The following is a 25,975-nucleotide window of genomic DNA, read 5'->3' as shown; positions in this document are numbered from 1 at the left end:
CTACACTGTCACCCCGTCACCTCTGACAGAGCCTGACTCGTGGTTTTCCTTCTTTATAGCTTATTGTTAGCTTTGATGTTAGCTGTAATGTTATATCCTCATTTGTAAATCGCTTTGGATGAGGCGTCTGTTAAATGCATAAACATAAATTGGAAAAACAAAGTGACTGTCACTTGATAATTATGGTACATGATTAATTGTGCATAAAAGTTAAAGAAAATGTCCAAATGACTTTAAAAATCTAGAACAGTAATATAATGCATATGCAGTGTAATTTACCAAAATTCTATTAGCTTTTAAGGAAAAAATACTTAAAAAAAATACTGAAAACTTTGCATTTTTCTCTTAAACAGCAATAAAATATATTCATGTTGGTGTATGATACACCCAGAGGCTTCTTCCTGTTTTGTGAATGTAAGAAATCAGAAAACAGATTTTTCCAAGGCCCTCCCACTGGCTCTAAAAGTGAGAGAATAAAGGCTCCAGCATGTCTGTGTACTGAGCAGATCGGTAAATGTGTGTTAAGTCACGTGAGCTGGATTCAGGTTTTTCCTGAAACTGGAGTGGGCCTCCTGCAATTGCAAGACTGCTTCTGTGGAAGAATGAAACTGATTCGACACGCTCCTATTAAAATGTTTAATTATTTATTTATTTAACAATCAATTTTCTAAGTCCAAAGGTTTATTGTTCAGGCTTACAAAACATCACAGCACTTTGATTTTTTTTATGGTAACTCCCATCTATTTCATTATCAAATCAAATCTAGCAAGGTTTGATGTGAAGTCCAGCTGAACATGTACCAAATCTCATAATGTAGAACAGAACTTGCTTCAAAGTTCTTGTATATCTGATATTCAGGGTTAGTGTGAGAATGAGATTAAACCTGACATTGTTGGATGTCAGGTTTAATGTACTCACACTTCCAAATCTCAAAGAGACATCTGATATAGAAGGAAAGGGTTAAGGTACACTGAAAATGGCACGATAAATAGTAATGCCCCATTACATGAAAGAACCAGAGGGTCATGAGTTAAATTTCAACGGTAAGAAACTATGACATTTGAATCATGCAGTAAGATTGATTACAAGGAAAGCACAGCAAAATGGAGGCCTTTGGTTGAACCACAGTAAAGAGACAAGCAGTGATAGATATAGTCAAATGTTAAGGTCCTTTGTTAAGTAAAAAAAAAAAAGTATGACCAAATTAGGCAGCAACTTCTGATTTTTAAAGTGTTAGGTAAGTACAAGGAAAAGGTACTCACTGTGTGATTTAGAAAAATAAAGTATTCAATGCTGATCAATGCAGAGTTCCCCATTTAAGTGTTATACTGTTATGCATCACATAATGTGATTTGTTGCTGCACGTGCAGTAAAATATGGACTTTATTGCTATGGGATGTAGAGCAGGGGTCTTCAACGTTTTTCAGGCCAGGGACCCCCAAACTGATGGAGAGTTGGAGCAGGGACCCCCCTACTATTTATATGGCATACAATTGTGTTTTATATTTAACGGGGCCTAGTACCGTGTGTAAATATAGCTACTCTGTTATTGTACAATCAATACTAAGCTATACAAATAATACACAGGTTAATATATTCATGTTTTTATTTTAAACATGTGCAAGGTACAGGGTGGCCGTGCCACTGCCTTTTATAAACAAACATCTTGCATACAACACTGAGCTATTCAAATAATCCACAGATTTTAACTTTAAACATGCATGTAGATGGGACAATGAATCCTCAAACCATCTGTGGATAGCACACGTTTGCACACAATTTGTGAGAAAAAACTGTTTGAAAAAAATTAAAAATTAAAAAATTAAAAATCGTCTAATCAACCAAAGATTTTGCGACCCCCCTGCAGTACCTCCGCGAAACCCCTGGGGGTCGCGGACCCCCTGTTGAAGACCTCTGATGTAGAGGAAGGAATTTGACGCCTTTTTTATCAAACTGCAACAGATAGAAATTCCTTGATTTGTAAAAAATGCCTAAAATAAGCAGAATTACCATCATAATTACTCAGTGTCCAACATGACACCTTTAGAATGCTTCACAATGACCAATAGTCCATTCCTCATAGTGATTTAAAATTAATTTACCTAATTAAGATTAGTTTCTGTAAAATGGTGAGGTTCAGAGTAAAATTCCAACAACAGACAAACAATATATTTGTCTGTAGTTTGTGAAAATGTTTGTGAAATGTACAATCAAGCTGAAGTTGAAGAGAATGCCAAAAAGATGGAAAAAGAGATCTAAAATTGAGGAAATTTTTGTGTGGAACTGAGAAATAGGTTTCAGGTGCTTGAGGAAGAATGCCAAAAAAAAGCATGCTTCACAACGACCAATAGTCCATTCCTCGTAGTGATTTAAAATGAGTTTATCTAATTAAGATTAGTTTCTGTTAGATGATGTGGTGTAGAGTAAAATTTCAGCAACAGACAAACAATATGTTTGCCTCTAGTTTGTAAAAAAATGTTTGTTGAGGAGAATGCCAAAAAGATGGAAAAAGAGATCTAAAAATGATAAATGTTCTGTGTGGAACTGAGAAATAGGTTTCAGGTGCTTGAGGAAGAATGCCAAAAAACAAACAACATGATTGAGGAAATATGATTATGTAAAAATACATTAAGACAGCCAAATACTGGCACTGAGGAAGGTGAAATGCATAAGCCGAGAACAGGACAGAAAATCTGACCGGGGAAAAAATGTATCAAAATCAAAATGTGTGGCCTGGATGTTTGGACTGGAGTAAAGTTAGGGAAGCTAAGAGAGAGGTAAAGGTGGTATTTGCACCTAGCCCTTTTGTGTATAGGTTTCCCTATCACAGTGCTTGTGTGCTTAATTACTGCTGCAAAAACAGCGTGTTAAATGTTGTACCTTTTGTTGTTGCTGCACCAAGGCATAGCTGTTGCACAACATCAGTGGTAGGAGAGTGCATGTCAGGAAAGAGATTTTCCTTAAGTATGAATTTAATGAGAATTCCAGAACAAGATGTTATCAGAACATGCTATTGACTGCCTGGTCCTGTCATTCTTAAGAGAGTGGAATGAGTGAAATATGATCTCTTATCTCTGAAAGGAAGGAGTCATGCAACACCCGCTGCACCATTTTTTCATGTTTTTCTTTTGCATTTTCTGCCAGCAGACTCCCTTGACTTACTGAAGCCTGTGTACGAACAATAAAACTCCAAGTGTCAAGTGAGGTGGCAGTTAAAAGTTAAAAAGGCTGGCTTTAATTTCAAATCCCCAGAATGTTCACATGCTAGCTAGATTTATAGTAGTGAAAACATCAAAGATTAAGCATAAATGTTGGCTCATTGGAAATATTGCAGCACAAATCTGGTGGAGATCTTTGAAAAAAACAATTTTTTTTAGCTAAAGATTTCATTGAATCGGAGCTTTGGGGTCCTTCTAAGACACATTTTATGTCTGTCAAGGACTAAATGAATCAAGGACGGCATAAAGTACAAGCATATCAAATGTTTAAAGTGAGACATTTCATAAAAAATATTGCCTCTCCCTGAATATGATACCAATGACAGGTGTAACTGAAGCAACAAAAGGTTGTTAAAGTAAGTGGTACTGAAAAAAACAAAAAAAAGAAGGAACACGTTACAACAAACCAGGTGATTTCCAGAGGTTAGGCAATATGCAAAAAACTGCTTCACCCAATAGTGGAGCAATGTCTGAATATTGTTCCTCATCATAAAATTAAAAAGCCTTTGGATTTTATATTTCATCATCTACTGTACTTAACGTCATCAAAAGGTTTAGAGAATCAGGACACATATCTGTGTGCAATGGACACTGTTGAAAATCAATATTGGATGTCTTTGTGATATTTTGGCCCTCAGTGGGTACATCATTAAAAATAAAATTCTTGCTGGAAATCCCCTCACTGGCTCAATATCACTTACAGAAATCATTGCCTGTGATCACTGTCCAGTGTGACATCCCCCAAAACAAGTTAAAGCGCTATCATGCAAAGAAGTCCTATTTGAATATGAGCCAGGAACGCTGCTGTCTTCTCTGGACCAAAGCGCATTTAAAATGGTCTGAGGCAAAGTGAAAAACAGTTCTGTGGTCAGAAGAATGGAAATATTATTTTTGGAAATCTCAGCACTCAGCACCCGTCTCTCAAAGTAGGGGGTGTATCAGTGCTTATGGAACTGTCAACTTGCAAATCTAGAAAGGCACCATCAATGTTGAAAGGTACAGTATATACAGTTTTTTTATTACAGTCAGTGAGCCAGCCAGCTAGCCAGTCAGTGATTTCCATTTATTTTAATCCTTATCCTATCTCGGCAGCGCCTTTTGCTTTATTCTTGTTAAAGTGCTATTAGTGATTGAATTTCACCTTGCTCCTGTCTGCTATCTGCATTTGGGTCCACCTTCTTCATGAATCCTGAATATGACTGGCCTGCCTACAGTCCAGATCTTTCACCAGCTGAAAACATTTGGTGCATCATGAAACACAAAGATGAGCCAGGTCTGCTGAGCAGCTAAAATCCTATATGAGAATGGGACGATTCCTCTCTAAGGTCCAAAGTATGGTCTCCTCAGTTCCCAGATGATTACAGATGTTGTTAGAAAAATAACAGCTGCTTTTCAGTGGTACCCTGACCCTGGTGACCCTGGACATGTTGCTGGCATCACATTTAAGCAAAGCTTACATTTTTCTTTAAATAGTGAAATGTCTCACTTTCAACACTGATATGTTTTCTATGTTCTGTTGTAAATTAAAATTGCAGATCATTGCATCCCGTTTTTATGTTTTTTTATATTTTTTAACATTTTACACTCTCCCGGCCTCTTTGGAATTGGGGTCCTAATTTAGTTATTATTCTTTTTCTCAGTACTGTTAGTTTCTCCTAAAACTTGAGAGATCTTAGGCACTGCATGAGAATGATACATAAAATCCATTCGTGCAATGTCAGTTGAAACAGTTTTGATAGTCAGTCACAGACATCCAGTGTTGATTTCAGGCTTTACCCCTTGCACTGTCAGGATTAGAGGAGGAAGCAGAACCAAATACAGGACGGAGAAGAGGGAAGCGTAGCCGGCAGATGATCTTTAAGACGTATTAATAAACAACTGAAAATCTCAGGTTGAAATAACTCAAGCATAAAAAGATACTACAAGAAAAAGTTAGACAATGACCAACTGAAAACCAGGAATTTAATTTTAGTTTATTGCAGATTGTTAAACCTTTGTTCTTCCTTACTTTTGGGAGACTTATCTGAGCTGCTCTTTTTAGTCATGTGACTGACTTGCTATCGATTAAGCTGGTGCAATATGTTCCTCCAGCTGTTTCTTTTTAGTACCACTTACTTTTCCAGCTTTTTTTTGCCCCCATCCCAACTTTATTGAGATTTGAGCTAATACATTTTCCAAACTATTAGATTGTCCCACTTTAAACATTTGATTGGCTTTTTATGTTCTATTGTTAACCTTGTAGCACCCACAGTTGCAGATATGCAACAAGCTTTTTATTTATTTACACATTTTTATTTATATTTTTATTTACATTACATTAGATTTTAAATTTACATACATTATTTACATTTATGTGTAATATTTTTTTACATTTTATGTAAAAATGGGTGGGAATAAATTAATATTTTTGGTTTATTGGCAGTTGCATATCTGCAACTGTGGGTGCTACAAGGTTAAAACAATGCCGGTTAATGAGATTTGCAAACCATTGCATCCTATTTTCAAAATTTTCATTTTACACAGTTTCCCAACTTTCAAGAGTCTCAGGAGCTGTTAATATGTTAAAAAAAAAACATTTAATTTTAACTTCAATAATTTCAATAAAAAGTGTAGCCAGTAAAAAAAGACAGAAGGCCAGATTTCCATTGAACTCTTTGAACTACCATTCTGTATGTTTTCCTGCAAAGGGAAATTTATGCTTTACGTAAGGAATAGGGAAACTTTACGATGAAAGGTTTAAACGAAAAATGTTTTTGGAAAGCAATAATAATAAATATGAATATTACAAAAAATAAGGCTTAGAATAATTAAAGTCACTGCAGTCATTTCAGTTTAAAGGTAATGTTTTTCGCCCTATTCAGATTCCTTGTTTTTGTCTTCTGTCCACAGCATTACATCCTTGCATTCGGTGGCATCATTGCAATCCCACTGATCCTTGCCGAGCCTCTATGCATAAAGGACAACAACGTTGCCAAAAGTCAGCTTATTTCCACCATATTCTTTGTGTCAGGGTTATGCACACTGCTGCAGACAGCTGTCGGAATCAGGTAACACACCTTTGATGACTCACAGCGTCAGTGAACTGGCTTTCCGGTGACCTGTACACACAGAGTTTACCCACAAACACGCTCACAAAGACAGACTGGCAATAATTTTCATGCATGTTTTAACTTCTCAGGTAGTTGACACTTCTAACTTCGTGGGTACTGCCATCCACTGTGGAATGGTATTTGTCACTGTGTGTGTTTATGTTTCTGGTATGACATTTATCACTTTTTTTTTTTTTTTACATGAACAGCAGATACAAACTGAGGGAATTTCCCACTTCAGTGTTTCCTCTATGCTCGACCTCTATACCAGCCTTTTCACCTTTTCACTGAGTGGTTGCTCGTATAGAGGAAGCATTTAAAGTTAAATTTACTGAAGATTATTTAGTTGTAAATCTCCTTCCTCCCACATGCAGTGTATTGTAGGGGTCCTCTGTGAGTGAGCTTAAATGTCAAAAGTTAGGGGAAGACTTTCCTTTTCAGAATAATTTATGAGCTCTGCTATAGAGGGCTCACATTTGTGCCATCACTCCTGTTGTACTGATGTGAAATCCAGGTAGCTGTTTGATTACGTTAATCTCTGTCTGGAGATCGATGCAGTGATCTTTATCTTTTTTTTAATTTTTTTTATTTCATACCTCTGTGGGAAACTGTGCAGCAAACAGTACACAACGTGTACACTTGTCTGCACTGTACAAATAGCAAAAGCTTTTGTTTGAGGTCTCGACCTAAAATTTTTTGGAAAAAGCTTTCGAGGTCAAAAACAAGATCCAAGAAAACAAATGATTGAATGACATTGAATGTTGAGTAGGTTAATCTTTATTTTTAATGCACAGTTTCGAATAATTGTGTGCAGTGATTTGTGTTCATAAGACTAACAGCTCAATCACATTCAGACAAAAGTACACAAAGATGTGCATGTGTGTTACAATGCAACAAAGGCACAGAAAATATCACAGTGTACGTGTACAGGCACAGTTCACATTTTTTTAATGCAAAGCTACAGTGAGAGTATGAATCCTTGTATGTTTTAAAGAGCTTAAGCAAAAAATTTGCAACCAACTCAGCAGGGCCGCTGACAGGTTTGGCTGGGCCTGGGACAAAATTCTCTGAATGTAAATACTCCACTGTTGAATGGGTGCAGAAAAAAGTCACCAAACATGGGGTTATTTTCTGTAGTACAAGGAAATAAATGTGTGAATTACTGCTGTCACTATAGCAACAGAGAGACCAGAAACATCTTGCTGTCTCCAGCAAATTCCACCAGCTCCTCTTTGCTAAAATAAGTTTGATAAATCATAAGCTTTTGTAACAGGTTTCAGGTTTTGAGACCAAAATGTTTTTTAAAAGATTGATAGATATTACCCTCAATGAGAAAAAAAAACTAATTTCTACCAATTCAGAGTTACTTTGAATTGAATCTGGTCTGATGGCCTTGCTGACTTTCAGGTTACCAATCCTCCAGGGTGGGACATTCAGTTTCATCACTCCGACTCTGGCCATCCTTGCCCTGCCAAAGTGGCAGTGCCCAGGCCCAAATGCCCCTGCGATGCTATCCGTGCAGCAGCAGAATGGCACCAACCCCCTGCAAGTGGACAATTCTGATGAGGTCTGGATGTCACGAATGCGTGAGGTAAAATATTCAGTTAAGCGAGAAGATGAGTCTTGGTACACTAAGCAAAAAATATTAAATGAAAACAATTATTTTGTGACATTTTGTCTAAAAGCTAAACCTGGAACATTTCTGCACAGAATTAAAAAACGTTGTTAAAACCAAAATGACTGTTCAAAGTTAGGTTAGCCCTTAAATTTTGAGTGATTTAGAGATTAAGTTGTTCCAGGCTAAAACATGAACAGCTTAACAATTGTTAGATTCATAATTTTTAATTTTCATCATGATAATGCAGGATATAACCAAATTTATTATTATAATATTGCTTTCAAATATCTGGTTTCAGCTAGATTTACCCAGGTCTCTGAAATGACAGCCTTGTATGTCATGACTTACTCATTTCCACCCTTATATATTTCCTGACATATGTTACACAAGATACAACATACAGTGAGTCACAGATCTTCCAGAAGTAAGATCTTTAACATTTACTTTAATAGTTACCACATCTTTGCATACCTTTCAGACGGAGAGGCTGATATATCGATGGAACTCTACTGTCCTCTTTGTAGGCTGTGATTTACTACCTTTGTTTGATACTCTTTCATGTAAAAGTCTGTTTGGCCAAGATTACAACTATGTAGTAATAACTATATGAGACTCAAATAGCCGGTTTTGAATCATAAATCCATCAGCTACGGTGAATTTATGAAACTACCAGCAGAGTAAAAGAGTTCAGGTCATACCTTAAGCTCTTTACTTTCCATTCTTTTGTTTAACTGAAATTATGCCATGCATGCTTTTTAGCCACTGATGTCTTTGTTTACTCATCCACAAAAACATAAATAAATTCTGCTGAATGGGGATCTAAATGTATATCTAGCTATTAAAGATATGATTTTATTTTAACCATCCATCAGGCCATGTTAAATGTTGACTTTGCAAAGTTGTGATTGGTATTTTTATAGACTAACGCAGGGGTCGGGAACCTATGGCTCGCGAGCCAGGTGTGGCTCTTTTGATGATTGCATCCGGCTCGCAGATTTCAGCTTTTCAGATAAAACATAAAATATTATCACTTGTTTTAATCCATCCATCAATTTTCCACTGCTCATGTCCTGTTCAGTTGGCTGCAGGAGCAATTGTCCATTATTTTAATTGGATGATAATAGCCTATGTTGACCGTTGCTGGGTAAACAGGTAAACGCGCCCTTTTGAATCAGTCTGCTCAGTCATTAGCTCAAAGCTAACCCTTCGACGAAGAAGATGGCGAAAAGAAAAAAAGATGATGATTATCGTACATTTCAGGACGAATGGACTGAAGAATTCACCTTTGTGGAAAGAGCAGGTTCTGCAGTGTGCCTAATTTGCAATGACAAAATTGCATCGATGAAACGGTCGAATGTAAAGCGGCACTTCGACAGACGGCATGCTACCTTTGCATCAAAATACCCTGCGGGAGACAGCAGGAAGAAAGCGTGCCAAGAGCTACTGAGCAACTCCGTGTATGGACCCAGCAAGGTGACTATAATTCCGCTGGTTTTGCTGGATCTTTAGCAATAGTGAGGAAAGGAATGGCGAGTATGCTAAAACGTTCATGCTGGATGAAGCCAATTAACTTTTTGATGATCTTCCGAACAAAGACACGATACTCAAACGGATACAAGACATGCCTCTGTTGGCAAGAACAGTTCATGATCGTACCATCATGATGGCAAACCAAGTGAAGGACATAAATCCAGCGCCGTTCTTTTCCCTGGCTTTGGATGAGTCAACAGACGTAAGTCATTTGTCGCAATTCAGTGTGATCGCAAGATATGCTGCTTGTGACACACTGCACAAAGAAAGTCTTGCTGTTCTGCCAATAAAAGGGTGCACAAGAGGTGAAGATTTCTTTCATGGAGTTCGCTCATGAAAAAAAATCTACCGATGGATAAACTTCTCTCAGTATGTACTGATGGTGCTCCGTGTATGGTGGGGAAAAACAAAGGATTTGTGGCACGTCTCCGTGAACATGAAAATAGACCCATCCTAAGTTTCCATTGCATTCTACACCAGGAGGCACTTTGTGCTCAGATGTGTGACGGGCAGCTTGGCGAAGTGATGTCGCTGGCCATTCGTTTGATCAACTTTATTGTTGGCCGAGCCTTAAATGATTGCCAGTTTAAAACACTGCTGGATGAAGTTGGAAATAACTATCACGGTCTGATTTTGCACAGCAATGTGCGTTGGTTGTCAAGAGGGAAGGTGCTCAGCCGTTTTGCGGCTTGCCTGAACGAAATCCGGACTTTCTTTGAAATGAAAGGCATCGAGCATCCTGAGCTAGCCGAAACTGAGTGGCTCCTCAAGTTTTACTATCTCGTGGATATGATTGAACATCTGAACCAGCTCAACGTGAAAATGCAAGGCATTGGAAATACAGTGTTATTCCTTCAACACGCCATGTTTGCTTTTGAAAACAAGCTGGAGCTCTTCATCATGGATCTTAAAACAGATCGTTTACTACATTTTGAAAAACTGAGACAATTTAAAGACAGCCGACCTGAGTTACATTCCTCTACCTCAGAGATTTTGAAGCAGAAGTGGCTGACCTGAAGGCCTCAGACATGTGGGTGAATTAGTTCAAGTCACTGAATGAAGATTTGTACAGGCGATGTACAAGCACACAGCTGGGGGGCAATAAGTATGCCCAAAACTGTTCTGCGCCTCTCAGCACGGGCAACTCCAGAGTGGAAGAGAGTCCAACCCCTCTCAAGGAGTCTGGTTCCGGAGCCCAAGCCATGCGTCCAGGTGAGTCCGAATATATCGAGCCGGAACCGCTCAGCCTCGCGCACCAGCTCAGGCTCCTTCCCCAACAGAGAGGTGACGTTCCACGTCCCAAGAGCCAGCTTCAGTAGCCGAGGATCAGACCGCCAAGTTCTCCGCCTTCGGCTGCCACCCAGCTCACAATGCACCCGACCCTATTGGCCCCTCCCACGGGTGGAGAGCTTGTCGGAAGGGGGACCCACGTAATTTTTTTGGGCTGTGCCCGACCGAGCCCCAGGGGCACAGACCCGGCCACCAGGCGCTCACTGCCAGGCCCCACCCCTGGGCCTGGCTCCAGGGTGAGGCCCCGGTGACCCGCGTCCGGGCAAAGGAACGTGTTTTCCAATAATTTTGTGCATCTGCAATGAATCCAAATGTGACACCAACTGACAAAGAACAAGTTTATTGATAAAGGATGGTGTGGGAAGGTGGGGCTCTGGGCCAAGGGGGTACGGGCTGGAGAGGGGGTCCAGGGGGAAATAGCTGCAGGTATGAGGTTTGAGGGAATAGCTGGGCTGGCAGGCGAGCTGGCAGGCTGGATGGCAAACAGGCTGGCAGGCAGACTGGCGGGCTGACAGGCAGGTACACAGGTAGATCCGGAAACTGAACAAAACAGATTTATATTAGCAACAGATATAGTACTAGACTGTGCTTGGCTAGAAGTCACTTCGACAAACCGTGAGACAGAATGACGATCCGGCAGAGACTGAAGGTAGGACAGGAACTAAATACAGACTGGGTGATGAGTTGATGGGAACCAGGTGGCTTGATTGAAGTAGCAGGGCAGGTGTGGAGTGGCAGGTTGGCAGATCCAGAGGTGACAGAGTGCAAGGGGGAGGAAAAGGTAACAAACATACAAACAAGAGACAAAGACAAAACAGAAAACAGTACAAACAAGCACAAAAACTGTCACAACGCTGTCCTTGTGACAATAGGGGGTTTTATGAGCTGTTCTTTGTCTGGTCCCTCATCAAGGATCTTTTTGCCTTGGGTGACCCTACCAGGGGCTTAAAGCCCCGGGCAACATAGCTCCCAGACTCATTGGTGCACGCAAAACCCCCACCACGGTAAGGTGACAGCTCATGGGGGAGTCGTTATTATCGCGTTAACTAATTATTTATTTAACGCCGATAATTATTTTATCGCGCGTTAGCGCAGGTTTTATTATTTATTTTATTATTGTAAAAGTCTGTTGCTCTCAGGCTTTTATTTTGTAAAACACTAAATATTTAAAAATATAAATATTTTATTTAACTGCCAACAACATAAAAATGCTGATGTTAAGTGTGTTTGCACAACAAATGTTATGGCACTTTCATTTATATGGCAGTACATTTAAAATAAAAGTAAATGCTAAAAGCTTTACACTACTTTTGAATTTATTTTGGGATTTTGTGTACAAATGCAATTAATCGTGATTAATCAGGGAAATCATGTGATTAATTAGATTAAACATTTTAATCGTTGCCCAGCCCTAATTATTTGATAATTAACATAGTTCCTTGTAGGTTTAAGTCTTTCTTTTACATTTGACTTATTTTATCATAATGTGCAGTATTTGCAAATGTAACCCCGTTCTTTCCTCTAGGTCTTGGCGACCACACAGATGCAGGGTCAGACCCAGAGGCCGGGACCCCACTAAACTTATCTATCCTTCTCTCTCCACTCGTGTTGAGCAAGTGGTGGCAGGGGGGAACTGCCAGTCTGCTGTGCAGAAGGCTGAGTTTATCTCAGGCTATGCATCCATGCTCTCCCTTAACTTTCTTGCTCTAACAGAGACCTGGATCACCCCAGAAAACACTGCCACGCCCACAACTTTGTCTGATGCGTACTCTTTCTCTCACACTCCCAGAGCTGCGAGGCGGGGCGGTGGTACTGGCCTGCTAATTTCCAGGGACTGGAAATACTCTCTTTATTCCCTCTCGCAATTCTCTCCCCCCTTTGAATTTCATGCTGTCACTGTCTCTCACCCGGTCAAGCTCACCATCGCTGTAGTTTATCGCCCACCAGGCCCTATTGGGGACTTCCTGGAGGAGCTAGACACTCTTGTCTCTCACTTCCCTGATGATGGCTCCGGCCTCATCCTTCTCTGTGACTTATACATCCAGACAGAGAAGCTTCACCCTCTTGTTTCTTTTCTCTCCTCCTTTGACCTAGCTCTCTCCCCATCTCCTCCTACCCCTCCAAACTGCTCGAGCTAACTCTCTCTCCTCTGTCCTGATTCTCCTGGACCTGTCTGCAGCATTTGACACAGTGAACCACCACATCCTTCTCTCTACCCTGGAGGGAATGGGTGTCTCTGGCTCTGCACTCTCCATGTTCTCATCCTACCTGACAGGTCGCTCCTACCAGGTAACACTGAGAGGGTCTGTGTCGAAGCCACATAGGCTCACCACTGGGGTTCCGCAAGGTTCAGTCTTGGGTCCTCTTCTTTTCTCCCTCTACACATCATCACTTGGTTCTATCATCCACTCTCATAACTTTTCCTACCACTGCTATGCAGATGACACCCAGCTGATTCTGTCTTTTCCCCCTCCTGACACCCAAGTGGAGGCACACATTGCTGCGTGCCTGGCAGACATCTCGGGGTGGATGTCGATGCACCACCTTAAGCTCAACCTGGGCAAGACTGAGCTGGTGTTTCTCCCGGGGAAGGGCTGCCCATTCCGAGACCTGGCCTTCACCATGGATGACTCCGTGGTGACGTCAACTCGGACTGCGAGGAATCGGCAAACATCGCATCAGTGACCTGTTCCTGCCGATTCCTCCTCTACAACATCTGGAGGATTTGCCCCTTCCTCACCGACAAGGCCAAGGTGCTCATCCAGGCTCTTGTCATCTCCCGCCTGGACTACTGCAACCCGGCTTCTGCCATCAGACCTCTGGAGCTGGTTCAGAAAGTTGCTGCTCGTCTGGTGTTCAATCTCCCCAAGTTCTCCCACACGACTCCCCTTCTCCGCTCTCTACACTGGCTCCCAGTAGCTGCTCACATCCAGTTCAAGACTCTGGTGCTCGCCTACAGGACAGTGGAAGGAACAGCTCCTTCATACCTCCAGGCTATGGTCGAGCCCTACACCCCCGCCCGACCACTTCGCTCTGCGGGCTCTAGGTGGCTGGCTGCCCTGTCACTCAGCGGTCCCTGCGCACGATCACGGCTTTTCTCTGTTCTGGCACCCCGATGGTGGAACGACCTCCCGACTGATGTCAGGACAGCTGAGTCGCTGCCCATCTTTCGCCACAGGCTGAAAACCCATCTCTTCAGGAAACACTACCCTGATCCGCCCTCTTAGGACATCACCTGTTTCGTCCTAGCTTCTTACGCACTGATTTGTTTCCTAAATTGTCTTTGTTTTCTAAATTGTCTTCCCATTTGTCTAGGTACCTAACTTACTGCACTTACTCTAGCACTAGTTATGCTCTTAGCTGTTTGGTTTTGGAAGGAAATGCACTTATGATTTCTTGTGACCTGAAGTTCTTTTGCCTACCGATGTGGAACACACTTATTGTAAGTCGCTTTGGATAAAAGCGTCTGCAAAATGACCGTAATGTAATGTATCTCGAAATAACGTGCTCTGCCACTGTAACCCCAGCATGTTGGAGTACTGAGATTCACACGTATGCCTTTACAGCCCAGTCTAACCGGAAAACGTGTAATACATATGGTTGTCCACCTCTATAAAATGCAATAGTTTCACAATTTAAGTTTAATATTGTGAGATGACAGTTGTTTTGTAGGGCTGCATTGTGTTACATAACAGGAACCATGACTAGTTAGTATTAAACCATGTAGGCAATGTATACATGTATATTCCTAACACTAACCATGTATTTTTTCCTTGTTAGCCTAATTATGGATTATAATTATAATTATGGATGATAATTAATAATTATATTCTTACTATAACAATGTACTTTTAACTCCTAACCTTAACAATTTGAGGGTGAACATGAGGTATAAAAACAAGTTGTAGCAAGTGATAAGAAAAATGATAGGTCTGTAGGAAATTTAGTGCAGGAAGGGTTTTGAAGTTTTCTCGCTTAAAAGTTGGGGATTTAACGCCACCCTAATAAGTTATTTTTGTTATAGTCAATAGTGTTGGTTGTCGGCATAGCGCTGTCAAAGGTGTTTCCAGCATCAAATTCATATTTTTGTGGCAAGAGAGAAAACGTCATCTGCAGCGCGACGAGAACTGTGTGGCAGTAAAGAATAACAAAGTTTATTTCAATTCAATTTATCCATCTATCCATCCATTTTCTATACCAGCTGAATCCGTCGGTCGGGTCGCGGGGGGACTGGAGCTTATCCCAGCGGTCAATGGGCGAGAGGCAGGGTACATCCTGGACAGGCCGCTAGTCCATCACAGGGCCCAGTTTTATTTATACAACACCAAATCACAACGTCATCTTGAGGCACTTTAGATACAGTCCAACTGAAGCCAATTAGAATCTGAAAGCAAAGTAATGTGCTATGGGCTAACATAACTTTTCCGTGCTCTGTCATGGGATCTCTCATTAGCATTTCAGGCTTTAGTTCTCCTACTTTTCATTAATTTTGAAAGTTATCTTGCTTTGCAAAGTTTAATTCTGGATTTGTTGCTTATCTTTGCCTTGTTTTGCAAGTTTACGGTACATCATGTTTAACTTTATGTATCAGAAAGTTGGGTCCCAAGGATTTGAATTGAAATTAAGTCCCTTTTGTCCCTTTTACAGATCCAGGGAGCCATCCTGGTGTCCTCTCTCGTCCAGATTGTCCTGGGCTTCTCTGGGCTGGTGGGCCTTGTTCTCAAATTCATTGGCCCCCTGGCTATTGCTCCTACTATCAATCTCATTGGCCTGTCTCTGTTCATTGAAGCTGGAAAGAAATGTGGAGGTCACTGGGGAATAGCTGCTCTGTGAGTGTCTCCAGAATAGTTTCTTCATTGAGTATAAGTTTGAAGAACCCTGCAAACTACATCAAAGTTCCAAAGTGCGAGGCCTCTCTCATCTGTTTTTTTTTTATTTCGAATTAAAATTCAAATTAGATTTTTATTCTGGCATTGTACCAAAATCTTTTACATATGTCTAATTGGATTAAAATCTGGGATCTGTACAGGCCTTAGTTTGTTACTCAGCACACACTATGTAGGAGCCAGTCAAACACAGTCTTTCAACTTATTTTGGTTTTATGTTTTACCTGTCTGTGTACATGCAGCTAACACTTAATCAGGAACACAATTATAGGACAAGTGTGTCTTTTCCTTTAAAACAACAGAAATTTAAGCCAAATTCAGTGCTAAAAATCAGCATGACCCAACCCCATTGAGCAAGATAAAGAGAAAACACATCAATACATGGAAAATTAATTATTGTTCCTGAGAAAGAAATCCTATACCCTGTACCCTTCTCTGTTAGCACAAACTAAATTGCCACGTCTCTATTCAGCCAATTCATTAAGCATTTTTTTGCCTATTTTCCACTAATTTATTCTGTATTAAAGCAGTAACGTCCCCTTATTTACACAACTACTGCCACAATAACTCAATGTTCCACAAAATCAGTTATTTATCTCAGCTACTGCACTGACCAGCCCCATGAAATCTGTCCTCATTTACTGCCGCCATCCTCTGATATTGCAGAACTATGTCTATACTTTGAGTAATCCTTGTGGTTTTTAAAAGGTTCAGCACACCAACCTCTTAATGTGAAACCAGGACAGCAATCAGTCACATCCATCTTAATGTCAGTGTTCCACCCCCACCTGCTCTACTCTCGCTGGAGACTCAGAATAAGATATCATGCAGCTTGCAAGAGCAGTTTGCAACTCAAAGGTTATCAAAAATGATCAGAAAAGACAAGGTTATGAGGGAATAATGTTAACTGTTCACTCCCGATGCCATAAGTCAGCACAAGGTCAAGGGTATGAAGACAGTGAGTAGGTCTGTGAACACTTTAAGAACATCCAATAGAACCTAATATAGAATTAAAGCTAATATTAAGGCTGTCATTTTCAACATCTACATGGATATTAAAGTCACCCACTACAATGACTTTATCGGTACTCTAACTGGGATAAAAAACCTTTGAATTCAGACAGAAACTCAAAATAAGAGCCAAGATGACGATACACATTAACTCATTCAATGCCTTCGACGGTTGCTTCCGTCAATTGCGTTTTTAACAGAGCGGGCTGGGGAACAATCTAGCGGAGTTTGTCACTAAATCTTAGGCTTGTAAACACTAAACAGAGAATATACTGGCAAAATTACCCGCAAGGTGGCAGCAGTGCCACTTTGCGCAAAAAAAAAGCTTGTTTTCTCAATTTTTTGGTCAAAAACAGCTGTTTTTGATGAAACCAACCTATGTTCTACTGTCTATTACTAAAGGACTGAAAATGGTAGAAACAAACTTTTTTTCCTGATGAAAGAAGAGAGTCAACTCTTTCTTTTGGTAATTTCGGTGTGTACATAGTCATAAGACACACTTTTCTGTGGGTCTTGGAAAATCAGCCAAAATACTGTAAAACACTTGGCAGTATGGGTCTCTCTGCACTGAAAATGGCTGGCAGCCAATGAGTTAACAAGTAAAAGAGGTTTTTGTGATTTCCACTTTGGGTGGGAAAAACTGAAAATCAGAGATTCAAAAGAGCTAAAACTAATCTAGGGTCGAGGACTGATTTTACCCTGATCTGAAGATAGCTGCCACTCCTCCTCCTCTGCCTGTGGTTCAAAGTATGTGAACATTTAAACAGTCAGAGGGAGTTGATTCATTAATGCTAACATGATCCTCCTGCTGCAGCCAGGTTTCTGTAAGACAAAATATATCAATATGATGATCACAAATCAACTCATTCACTAACAGAGACTTGGAAAGGAGATATCTAATATTCAGCAAAGCACATTTAATAGTTTTATGTTTTTGTTCAGTTAAATATTTTGTCTTAACTTTTTTTTTTTTAGATTTTCTGGATTTACTAGGTCTCTCATTTTCTTGAGGCACAACGACAAAAATCAAAGTACTGAGCAAGTAATTGGCAACAAAGGACCTAACACATGTTGATCTGTATAGCAGGTCCAAAAAGGGATCAAAGCAAAAACAGGATTGTTATGTAAGTGCATCATAATAATGTAATGACTTTTTCAAAACTTGAAGCAGACTCTATTTCATCACCCAAATGAAATGTATCTTATTAGAAACATCACAAATTATTTATTAAACTATAAGTAGCGGAATTTCCCCACTATGCAGAAATGCTCTTTCTTTTATAAAAAGCATATATAGGTTTTCTGGGGGGGGGGGGGGGGGGCTGCAGAGAAGTGTGTAAGTTACAACTCTGCATCCTGGTCTCAACCCTGGGTTGTCATGTTTTTTGATGACTAATAAATTTGTTCATATATCTAGAAATGCAAGCTGCCCCGTCCAAAGTGGGATGGATGCTATCTATCCTAATCAGACCAGGCTTTCCCCAGAAAGATTTCCAATTATCTATCTAGCCCACATTGTTTGCTGGACACCATCTAGACAACCAGCGGTTGAAGGATGACATGCAGCTACCATGTCATCACTGGTCACAGTTGGCAGGGGTCCAGAGAAAACTACGGAGTTCGACATTGTTTTGGCAAAATCACACACCGATGTAACATTAATTTTGGTGACCTCCGATTGGCGTAACCTGGTGTCATTACTGGCAATGTGAATAATTTTTTACTGTATTTACCTTCATCCTTAGCCAGCAGTGTCAAATAGTATTCTACGTCACCCGCTCTGGCCCCTTGAATACATTTGACTAAGGTCAAATATGATATGATTACTCTCTTTTCTGCTCTCTTAAAAATCTAAAAGATCTAAAAGATGGACTCATCAGAACAAATTATGGATATCCATTTATGTAATGTCTATTCTTTGCATTTCTTTCTTTTAGCTTGCAACAAAATAATACACGTTATTTAATCGCTTGGCTAAGTTTGAATGTCCCAGCTCTGGGTAACTTGGACCAGGACCCTTCTCATTCTCCACTCCAGCCTGCATATCTACCTTCTTTGGCCATTCTTCCATTTGCTCTTTATTCTGCATTTTGTATGACAGAGACAAGCCCCTGGTATAAGTGAGTTCTGTGATTTGTTTATTCATCAACTAAGGAGTCTAGGGCTTCCCAAAACCTTGTGAGGAAAGCAACTCTACTGCTTTGTGGTCTGCCTCTCAGAGCACCATATAAATGTTTTAAAAAGCATGAAATTTGATTTTAGTTTTTTTCCAGATCTGGTTTAGAATGGGGAAAAAAAGAGAAGATAATGAAATTATTTTAAAAATAAACCCTTTAACAATGTCAGTGACATGTTGGAAAGGAAACAAGTCCTACCAACGCTGATAAAAGAGGCCTTTTTAAAAAAAAAGAACTTATTTTGACTTGTTCGTGTTTGACATCATAGCTCAGAGGCTCTCTGAAGAAAACATTGCAGGAGAAAGTGTGAGAAGACACAGAGTTTAAGATTCTCATAGTTGTAATAGTTGTGAAGAGATCATACTTATCACATTTCTCTTCTATCTTGACCTTAACAAAACCCTCTAGCTAGACTACTGGTCTATAATATATTTTGAAGCACTTTAAAAAAAAATCCAAACATTTAACTACATCTTTAGCTAGATTTTTGCCGCTCCTGTGGTCATGGGTTTAAGAGGAATCAATAGTGAAGCTAGAGAGTAAATGTTTAAATTGGATTTCAGCACATATTTGGAGAACACTGAAGCTGAGAAAAGAAAAGATTTCTTTGAAGTAAGATGAGCTCTTTATTATTTCTTTAACAGCAGTTAAACAGCAGAGTCCATTAATTTCCAGCACAGCATGAAGTCCATCATATACAGCACAAGGTCCATCATAAACAGCGTGAAATGCCAGTCAACAGCTGGGACTGATTATTTTATGTTCGAATGTCCGTGTTCTCTGATGTCACTTTTTGACATGCTTTTACTGTTTCAGACCCACAACCATTTCCTATATTGTACTCTAGGCACACATGCTGTGCAAATTGACGTCTTCTCAGTAGTTCTGGCTTCCCTCTTACTGTGATAGTAACTGTGAGTAGGAGCCAGAGTAACTGTAAGGCACTTTTCAGGGCAGGTATTATGTCAAGTGGCCACTGTCAAGCCAAATTGTTATTGGGTTTTTACTAGAGAAAAAATAACTAAAGTCTAAAATGAAAGAAAAGCCATATAGAAACGAGTATGGTGAGTTATATTAGCGAGAGTGATGATCTTCTGCAAGACCATGCTTTATACCAACAATGATAATAATAATATAGATATATAATAAATGATAATAAAAACTATACCTAGGGAGGACATTGACTGTGTTTACATGCAGAGCCATATTATTACTAATGACCTTAATCTTAATTCAGTTATTGCTTACTCTGAATATGACCTTATCCGGTAGAATTTGATCAGAAAATGCTGTGTACTTATTCAGTTCTGTTTGATTTAGTCTAATTATTGAACTGAATCAAATTATGTTTATTTATACAACAGTGATCTACACACCAGTCCTCTAAAGGTACTTTACATGGAAAATAGACAAGTGGTATTCAAGTCCAATGCAAAACAGCTCCCTTAATTCCCTTTGTGATACTATTCAATGCATTTAGTTCCAATTCAATCATACTAATTCCTGTTCAGTTCAATACAATCCACATGAGTATTGTAGCGTTTAACCTCAGTGAATCCTTTGTGAATCCATACCTGTGGATTAGTTGTATTGTTACCTGGTGTTAATAGTACCTGTGTGATATATTTTGTCCTATTTTTCTACAGCACAGTCTGCCTGATCATCCTCTTCTCCCAATATCTCAGCAAAGTTGATGTTCCAATGATCACGTACAAGGATAAGAAGTGGAAGGTTTTCCAGTATCCACTCTTCAAGCTATTTTCTGTGAGTTGCCAAAATGATCAAGGTTTCATAAGTTTTGTATGTCTTCTTTGTAGTCAAGGATCTTGTCTTGCAACAAAACCGCATGTTTGTATTAAATTTCAAATACTTGTTGTTTTATGTTGTCTTAAAAGCAATACTTTTAAAAAGTAGAAACGGGTCATACAGCAAATTCAACTCACCATACTCTTTCCAAACTGTTTTTAATGCAAATACATCACCCGAATCAGGGTGTGTCATTGGTTACCCTAACTGATGTAGAGGTGGGTGAATGTGAAATATTATGTCATGCTTTGTAGAGCCAGAAGTTAAGAGGTATTGTGCTTGCAAACCATTTATAACAAGAATCATCTTTTTTATAAGTTCTGGTTTGAAAATATCCGAATAGCCAGTTTTGTCAGATGGAGATAGGATCACCAAAGACTCTGCCAGAGATCGCTGTCCAACCCAAAAGCACTGGATCTTTAAAGCACTTCCTGCAGGTGGTGGACCCACCATCTGGTTGATGAGACAGGCAGGGGGACCTAGGCAATGTCTGCAGCGATGCAGTTGCTGTACGATCTGTAATGGTGAAGAGATAAGTCATACGAAGGTTTAAGCTGTCGATTTGTATTTGCCAACTTACATTGTAGTCATTCTACTTTCAAATCTCATCTATGGTCACAAGGTCTTGGTAATAACTGGAAGAGCATAATGATGAATATAAGCAGCTGAAATGAGATTCCTCTGAAGGATGTCTGGGCTAACCCTTGGGGATATGATGAGGAGCTCAGTCATTAGGTAGAGGCCAAGAGTAGCCACTGTTCCTCTGAATCAAAAGGTACACACTCACTGGACAGATAATGGACCACATTTAAAGGTACAGAAAAGTTTATATGTAGTTACAAATCAGAACGATAGGGGTGTCCAGTTTGGTGGGTGACATTCTAAAACTGCATTGATCTACAAACGTAGGCACAACAAACTGATTTCAATAATGGCCTAAACAGTCACCAACAGTCTGTGAGCAGTGCAAATTACCGCAGAGTCACAAGCAAGGCGATCTGGTAATAATCAGTTCACCAACAACTAAGATGCATCTTTTTTCTTGTTACAGTAAAAGCATGAACCTGACTGCCTGTTCAGATAAAATGGGCCCTTTGGCTCAGATCAAATAATCATAAAATGAATGGAATGAATTGAAAAATACTTTATTCATTCCAAGGGGAATTTATATAACTATGTGATAATTATCAGGCTTGCTTTGACAAATAAAGTCCTGCATGAGTGGCCATCAACTTTTTTTTTTACATAATTTTGCTGTGCTGTGAATATATCTGGAGTCTTTATCTTCTTAAGTGATGCAACTATTTCTGATATTCAGATCTGATTGTTAGCACTTTGCTACAAATTAAGAGATCTACTCACTCTGCATATTTTATCACTGATTATAATTTGTCAAGGAATGGAATGTACATGTTTGATGCATATTGTCAGCATGTGTTGAATAGCTTGTACATAAAAAAAAAAGGTTGTTCAATGATATATCATTTTTGGCATTTCACAGTAGACAACATCCTCTCGTCCAGGCAGCTTTAAACAATTTCAGTTTAGTAGAAATAGTTATATAGAAGCTTGGACTCAGAGCAAACGTTTTCTTGAGGTACAACGAGAAAAATAAAAATACTGAGCAAGTAATTGGCAACAAAGGACCTAACACATGTTGATCTGTATAGCAGGTCCAAAAAGGGATCAAAGCAAAAACAGGATTATGTAAGTGCATTATAATAATGTAATGACTTTTTCAAAACTTGAAGCAGACTCTATTTCATCACCCAACTGGAAATGTATCTTATTAGAAACATCACAAATTATTTATTAAACTATAAGTAGCGGAATTTTCCTACTAAGCAGAAATGCTCTTTCTTTTATATAAAGCATATAAATGTACCAACTATGTCACGGGTTTAACCTTAGAGAGAAGAAGTTTAATAGAAAGATGAAAATATCAAACTAGAGGCAGAAAACCCTCTAGAAAATAAATGGCCTTTGAGTTAGTTGGAATTCAAGCCTCAGTACTTTGAATGACACACACGTATGCATGGCAACTCCACACATTGTGGTAGAATGACTCTGGAAACTGGCAACGCCTAATATGGCAACAAAAAACAAAGCCCCATCAGTCCCTTGGTCCGAAAGGAACAATAATTTCTTTATAGCTGTCAGTCAGTATTTTTTTTACTTTTTGTTGATTTATGCTCTAAAAACCATAAAAAGTTTGCTTCAATATGTGAGAGAATAAAGCCAGGCATTATAGGATCAAATAATCAGACCGCATTCTGTATGTGGTTTGTCGGCACTCACCACAGTTTGTTGTAAAATCTTGTTCATCTTTAAGAATCCATATGATGTATCACATTGTTTGCACTTAAATGAAAATGGATTAATCTTTGGATTCCAAGCAAATGTGATAAACACACTTTACACTTAGTATCTTGGGACTGTTGTTAAACCATGCAGTTTATTATATCTTGAAATCAAATATTGTCTTCCATATAATGCAAAACAATTTACAATGCAATCTGAATTACATGCTGTTTCCTTTGGCATTTTGTGGCCATACACATACACACTCATATGTGAGTGTAAAGCATCACAGCACATGAGAGTACACTTAAAATCCACATCCAATAGTGTTATGTAATCATTAAAAAACATAAAGTTGATGAAGGATGTTGGAGTTTCTTTACTGGAACATATGCTTCAGATGATTCTTATATGCAGCTGTGATTGCAGCTGCATATAAGCTTGCAGTCAGAGGTGTCTGTATTAATGAATTTATCTGGACTGTCTCTTGATTTGATTAAAATCAAGTATCTGACAGGAAATGTTTGCAATGTAGACAGGAAGGGGCTGGGCATGTGTGAAGGTTTTATGTTATTCAATATCTTCAATGTTTGTTCTCTAAAAGGAATGCAACCTCTCCAGACCCTGATGGGGATTCTCAAAAGAATTTCAGAAGTGGTTAAAATGAAGTGAACCTGTACCAAGATACTCTATTTCTTTGGATGTATTCTAGGCTTTGTTCGGGATGTGTGGTGGCTGGCTGGTCTGCTTCTTACTGACCATCTTTGACGTCTTGCCTTCAAAATCTGATCAGTATGGTTTCTCAGCTAGGACTGACATAAGCTTGGATGCCGTGACGAACTCCCCATGGTTTCATGTGCCTTACCCAGGTGAGTGCAGAGAAACTTTACTTTTAAATCATCATTTCAATTCTATATGCAGAATATTTACAGGATTCTCTATACAGCACCAATTCATGATATAAGTAATCTCCAGCCACTGTAAACTGAGAATAAATAAATTTCATATTAAGTCCAATTCAATACCATGCATTATAATCCAATTCAATCCGAATCAGCCCAATTCATTATTGTTGTATTTTATATTTAGGAATGAAGCTTGGTTATGAAGAACTTTATATATGAGAAGATTTTTTTTTATTATATCCTAGATTTTACAAATAGCAACTTAATTGAAGCGAGATCAGGAGAAATGTGATCTACCTGCTAAATCTCATCAGAACCTTTGCTTTAGCATTTGGAGAATGATCCTAATTTTGGCGTTATGGGAGATGCTCAAAACTTTCATATTTGAGGTAAAGGGCGTTTCTAGGTCAAAAATAACTACACGGTTCCTCATGGTAACACTGGAGGTCAGGAATACCATCAAGAGTAAGGACATAGCTAATCAGTGTCCTCCTGAAGCACTCTGGTCCAAAGATCTGAAGCCTTGGATGCGAGACCCTTGGAAAAAGTTTAAAGTAAAGAGTTTTCACAAACTCCAACACTAATGAACATTTTGGCTTCCACTTGAACAGAGCATTTAAAGTAGATGACAACCTTCTATAAAGAAACTGATGTTTTACCCCAGATTCATCTCTACATTCCTGTGTGTTCTTATGAGTCATTCAAAATACATGCACGAAATTTGATATGAACTGTAATTGTGGATGTGAGAGTAGCTGCATGTGCAGTGAAAAATGGCCACCATGAAGGTGCAGTTGCATTGTAAAAAGATTGTATTTTAGTCCATATCATAATGTTTTGTAGTTTTGATTTCAAACCCTCACCAAGTAGAATCATTAGTTAAATCCAACCAGAATGTAACAAAGTTTTGTCATAACACATTTGTTTGCCTATGTAAAATGGCAACCACGAGCGAGACAGTTGTAAAAAGAATATATTATATTATTATATTATAGTATTTTTCTAACCTTAACCTAATAATGTTATGGTTTAAAAAATCACAACATGACAAAGGTGTTTTCATAAAGTGTTGTTTTGTTATTAACTAGACAGAAGTCAAAACTGAAAAACCCATTGAACACTTTCATATGAGTCATATTACAACTACTAGCTTGCACCAGTTCACAGCAAAAGTCATCTCAGGACATTTGACAAAGGAAAAGAAACCAAGTATGACCCAAATATATTTGAATATAGTCTAGTTCAATCCAATAAAAATAATTTTCTGTCCAGTTCATTATAACCCAGTTCAGTTCAGTTAAATTTAATCAGAGTCAGTCCATTTCAGTGTAACCAAACAAACCTGACAACTCATGTGGCAGACTATCCTCCAACTTGCTTCACTCTTTTCAGTATTTGTTTTGCTCAGTTGCACAAATTCCATGTGTGTTCTGTACAACTGAATGGGAAAACTACAGAAATAGCATTTACTATCAAGGGATAGTCTGTATATAAAAAAAGAATTCATACTTGGGGGCTTAAAATGGATGCTTATCATAATAATTTTTCCATTTTTATATATCACTTTTATTTAACCAATTATATGTAATAATCATTCTGTTTCTCACATTATGTTGTTGTAAAAGTGACATATAATTTCCCCACACTGGTGCCCGTTGACTCACTCACCCTGAACCACTTCTAATCAGCCCTTTTTGCCGTTACATACACTATGGTACCTTAAAAGCTTTAAAAGAGTTAACGCTTGTTACTTAGCCTGTGTATTTCAGCAGTAAAATCTGGCCACATTTAAACCATAAAAACATTTGTTTTATGTTGGTGCGACATTAGAAGTTTGCCAAATAAATATCAACTAGAAAGTAGGAAAGTTAATTCTTCAACAGGATGGTGTCTATAGTTTTACATGAATTCATCATTGAAATTAATATATTCAATAATTTGTTATGTGCACATGTATTTGAGAACACAATTTTATTGTAAAATCCCATTTCTAAAGGTTCAACTTGAACAGTGGGCTGAGGGAATTCAGTGAGGGATGGGATTGCCTTAGCCTGGGCGAAAGCCGAGTGTTGACTCTGTCAAACAGTCTGGGAAAACCCAAGAGGAATCCATTTCCATGGAGGGCGGGACCTTACCCAGCAACT

General features: G+C 39.0%; 1 protein-coding gene across 2 annotated transcripts in view; it reads left to right on the top strand.

Moving 5' to 3' along the window:
- Positions 1 to 25,975, top strand: part of LOC142384784 (solute carrier family 23 member 2) — a 53,859-nt gene that overhangs the window by 7,509 nt on the left and 20,375 nt on the right. For both annotated transcript variants that reach the window (XM_075471091.1, XM_075471090.1), the window contains 5 exons: positions 6,108 to 6,265; positions 7,715 to 7,898; positions 15,393 to 15,574; positions 20,466 to 20,583; positions 23,639 to 23,795. In XM_075471091.1, coding sequence (XP_075327206.1) covers positions 6,108 to 6,265; positions 7,715 to 7,898; positions 15,393 to 15,574; positions 20,466 to 20,583; positions 23,639 to 23,795 — 799 coding nt within the window. The remainder of the gene's footprint in view (positions 1 to 6,107; positions 6,266 to 7,714; positions 7,899 to 15,392; positions 15,575 to 20,465; positions 20,584 to 23,638; positions 23,796 to 25,975) is intronic.

The sequence above is a fragment of the Odontesthes bonariensis genome, chromosome 7 (genome assembly GCF_027942865.1).
Source record: "Odontesthes bonariensis isolate fOdoBon6 chromosome 7, fOdoBon6.hap1, whole genome shotgun sequence".
In the NCBI taxonomy this organism is placed as follows: domain Eukaryota; kingdom Metazoa; phylum Chordata; class Actinopteri; order Atheriniformes; family Atherinopsidae; genus Odontesthes; species Odontesthes bonariensis.
This window is presented reverse-complemented; position numbering and strand designations above follow the sequence as displayed.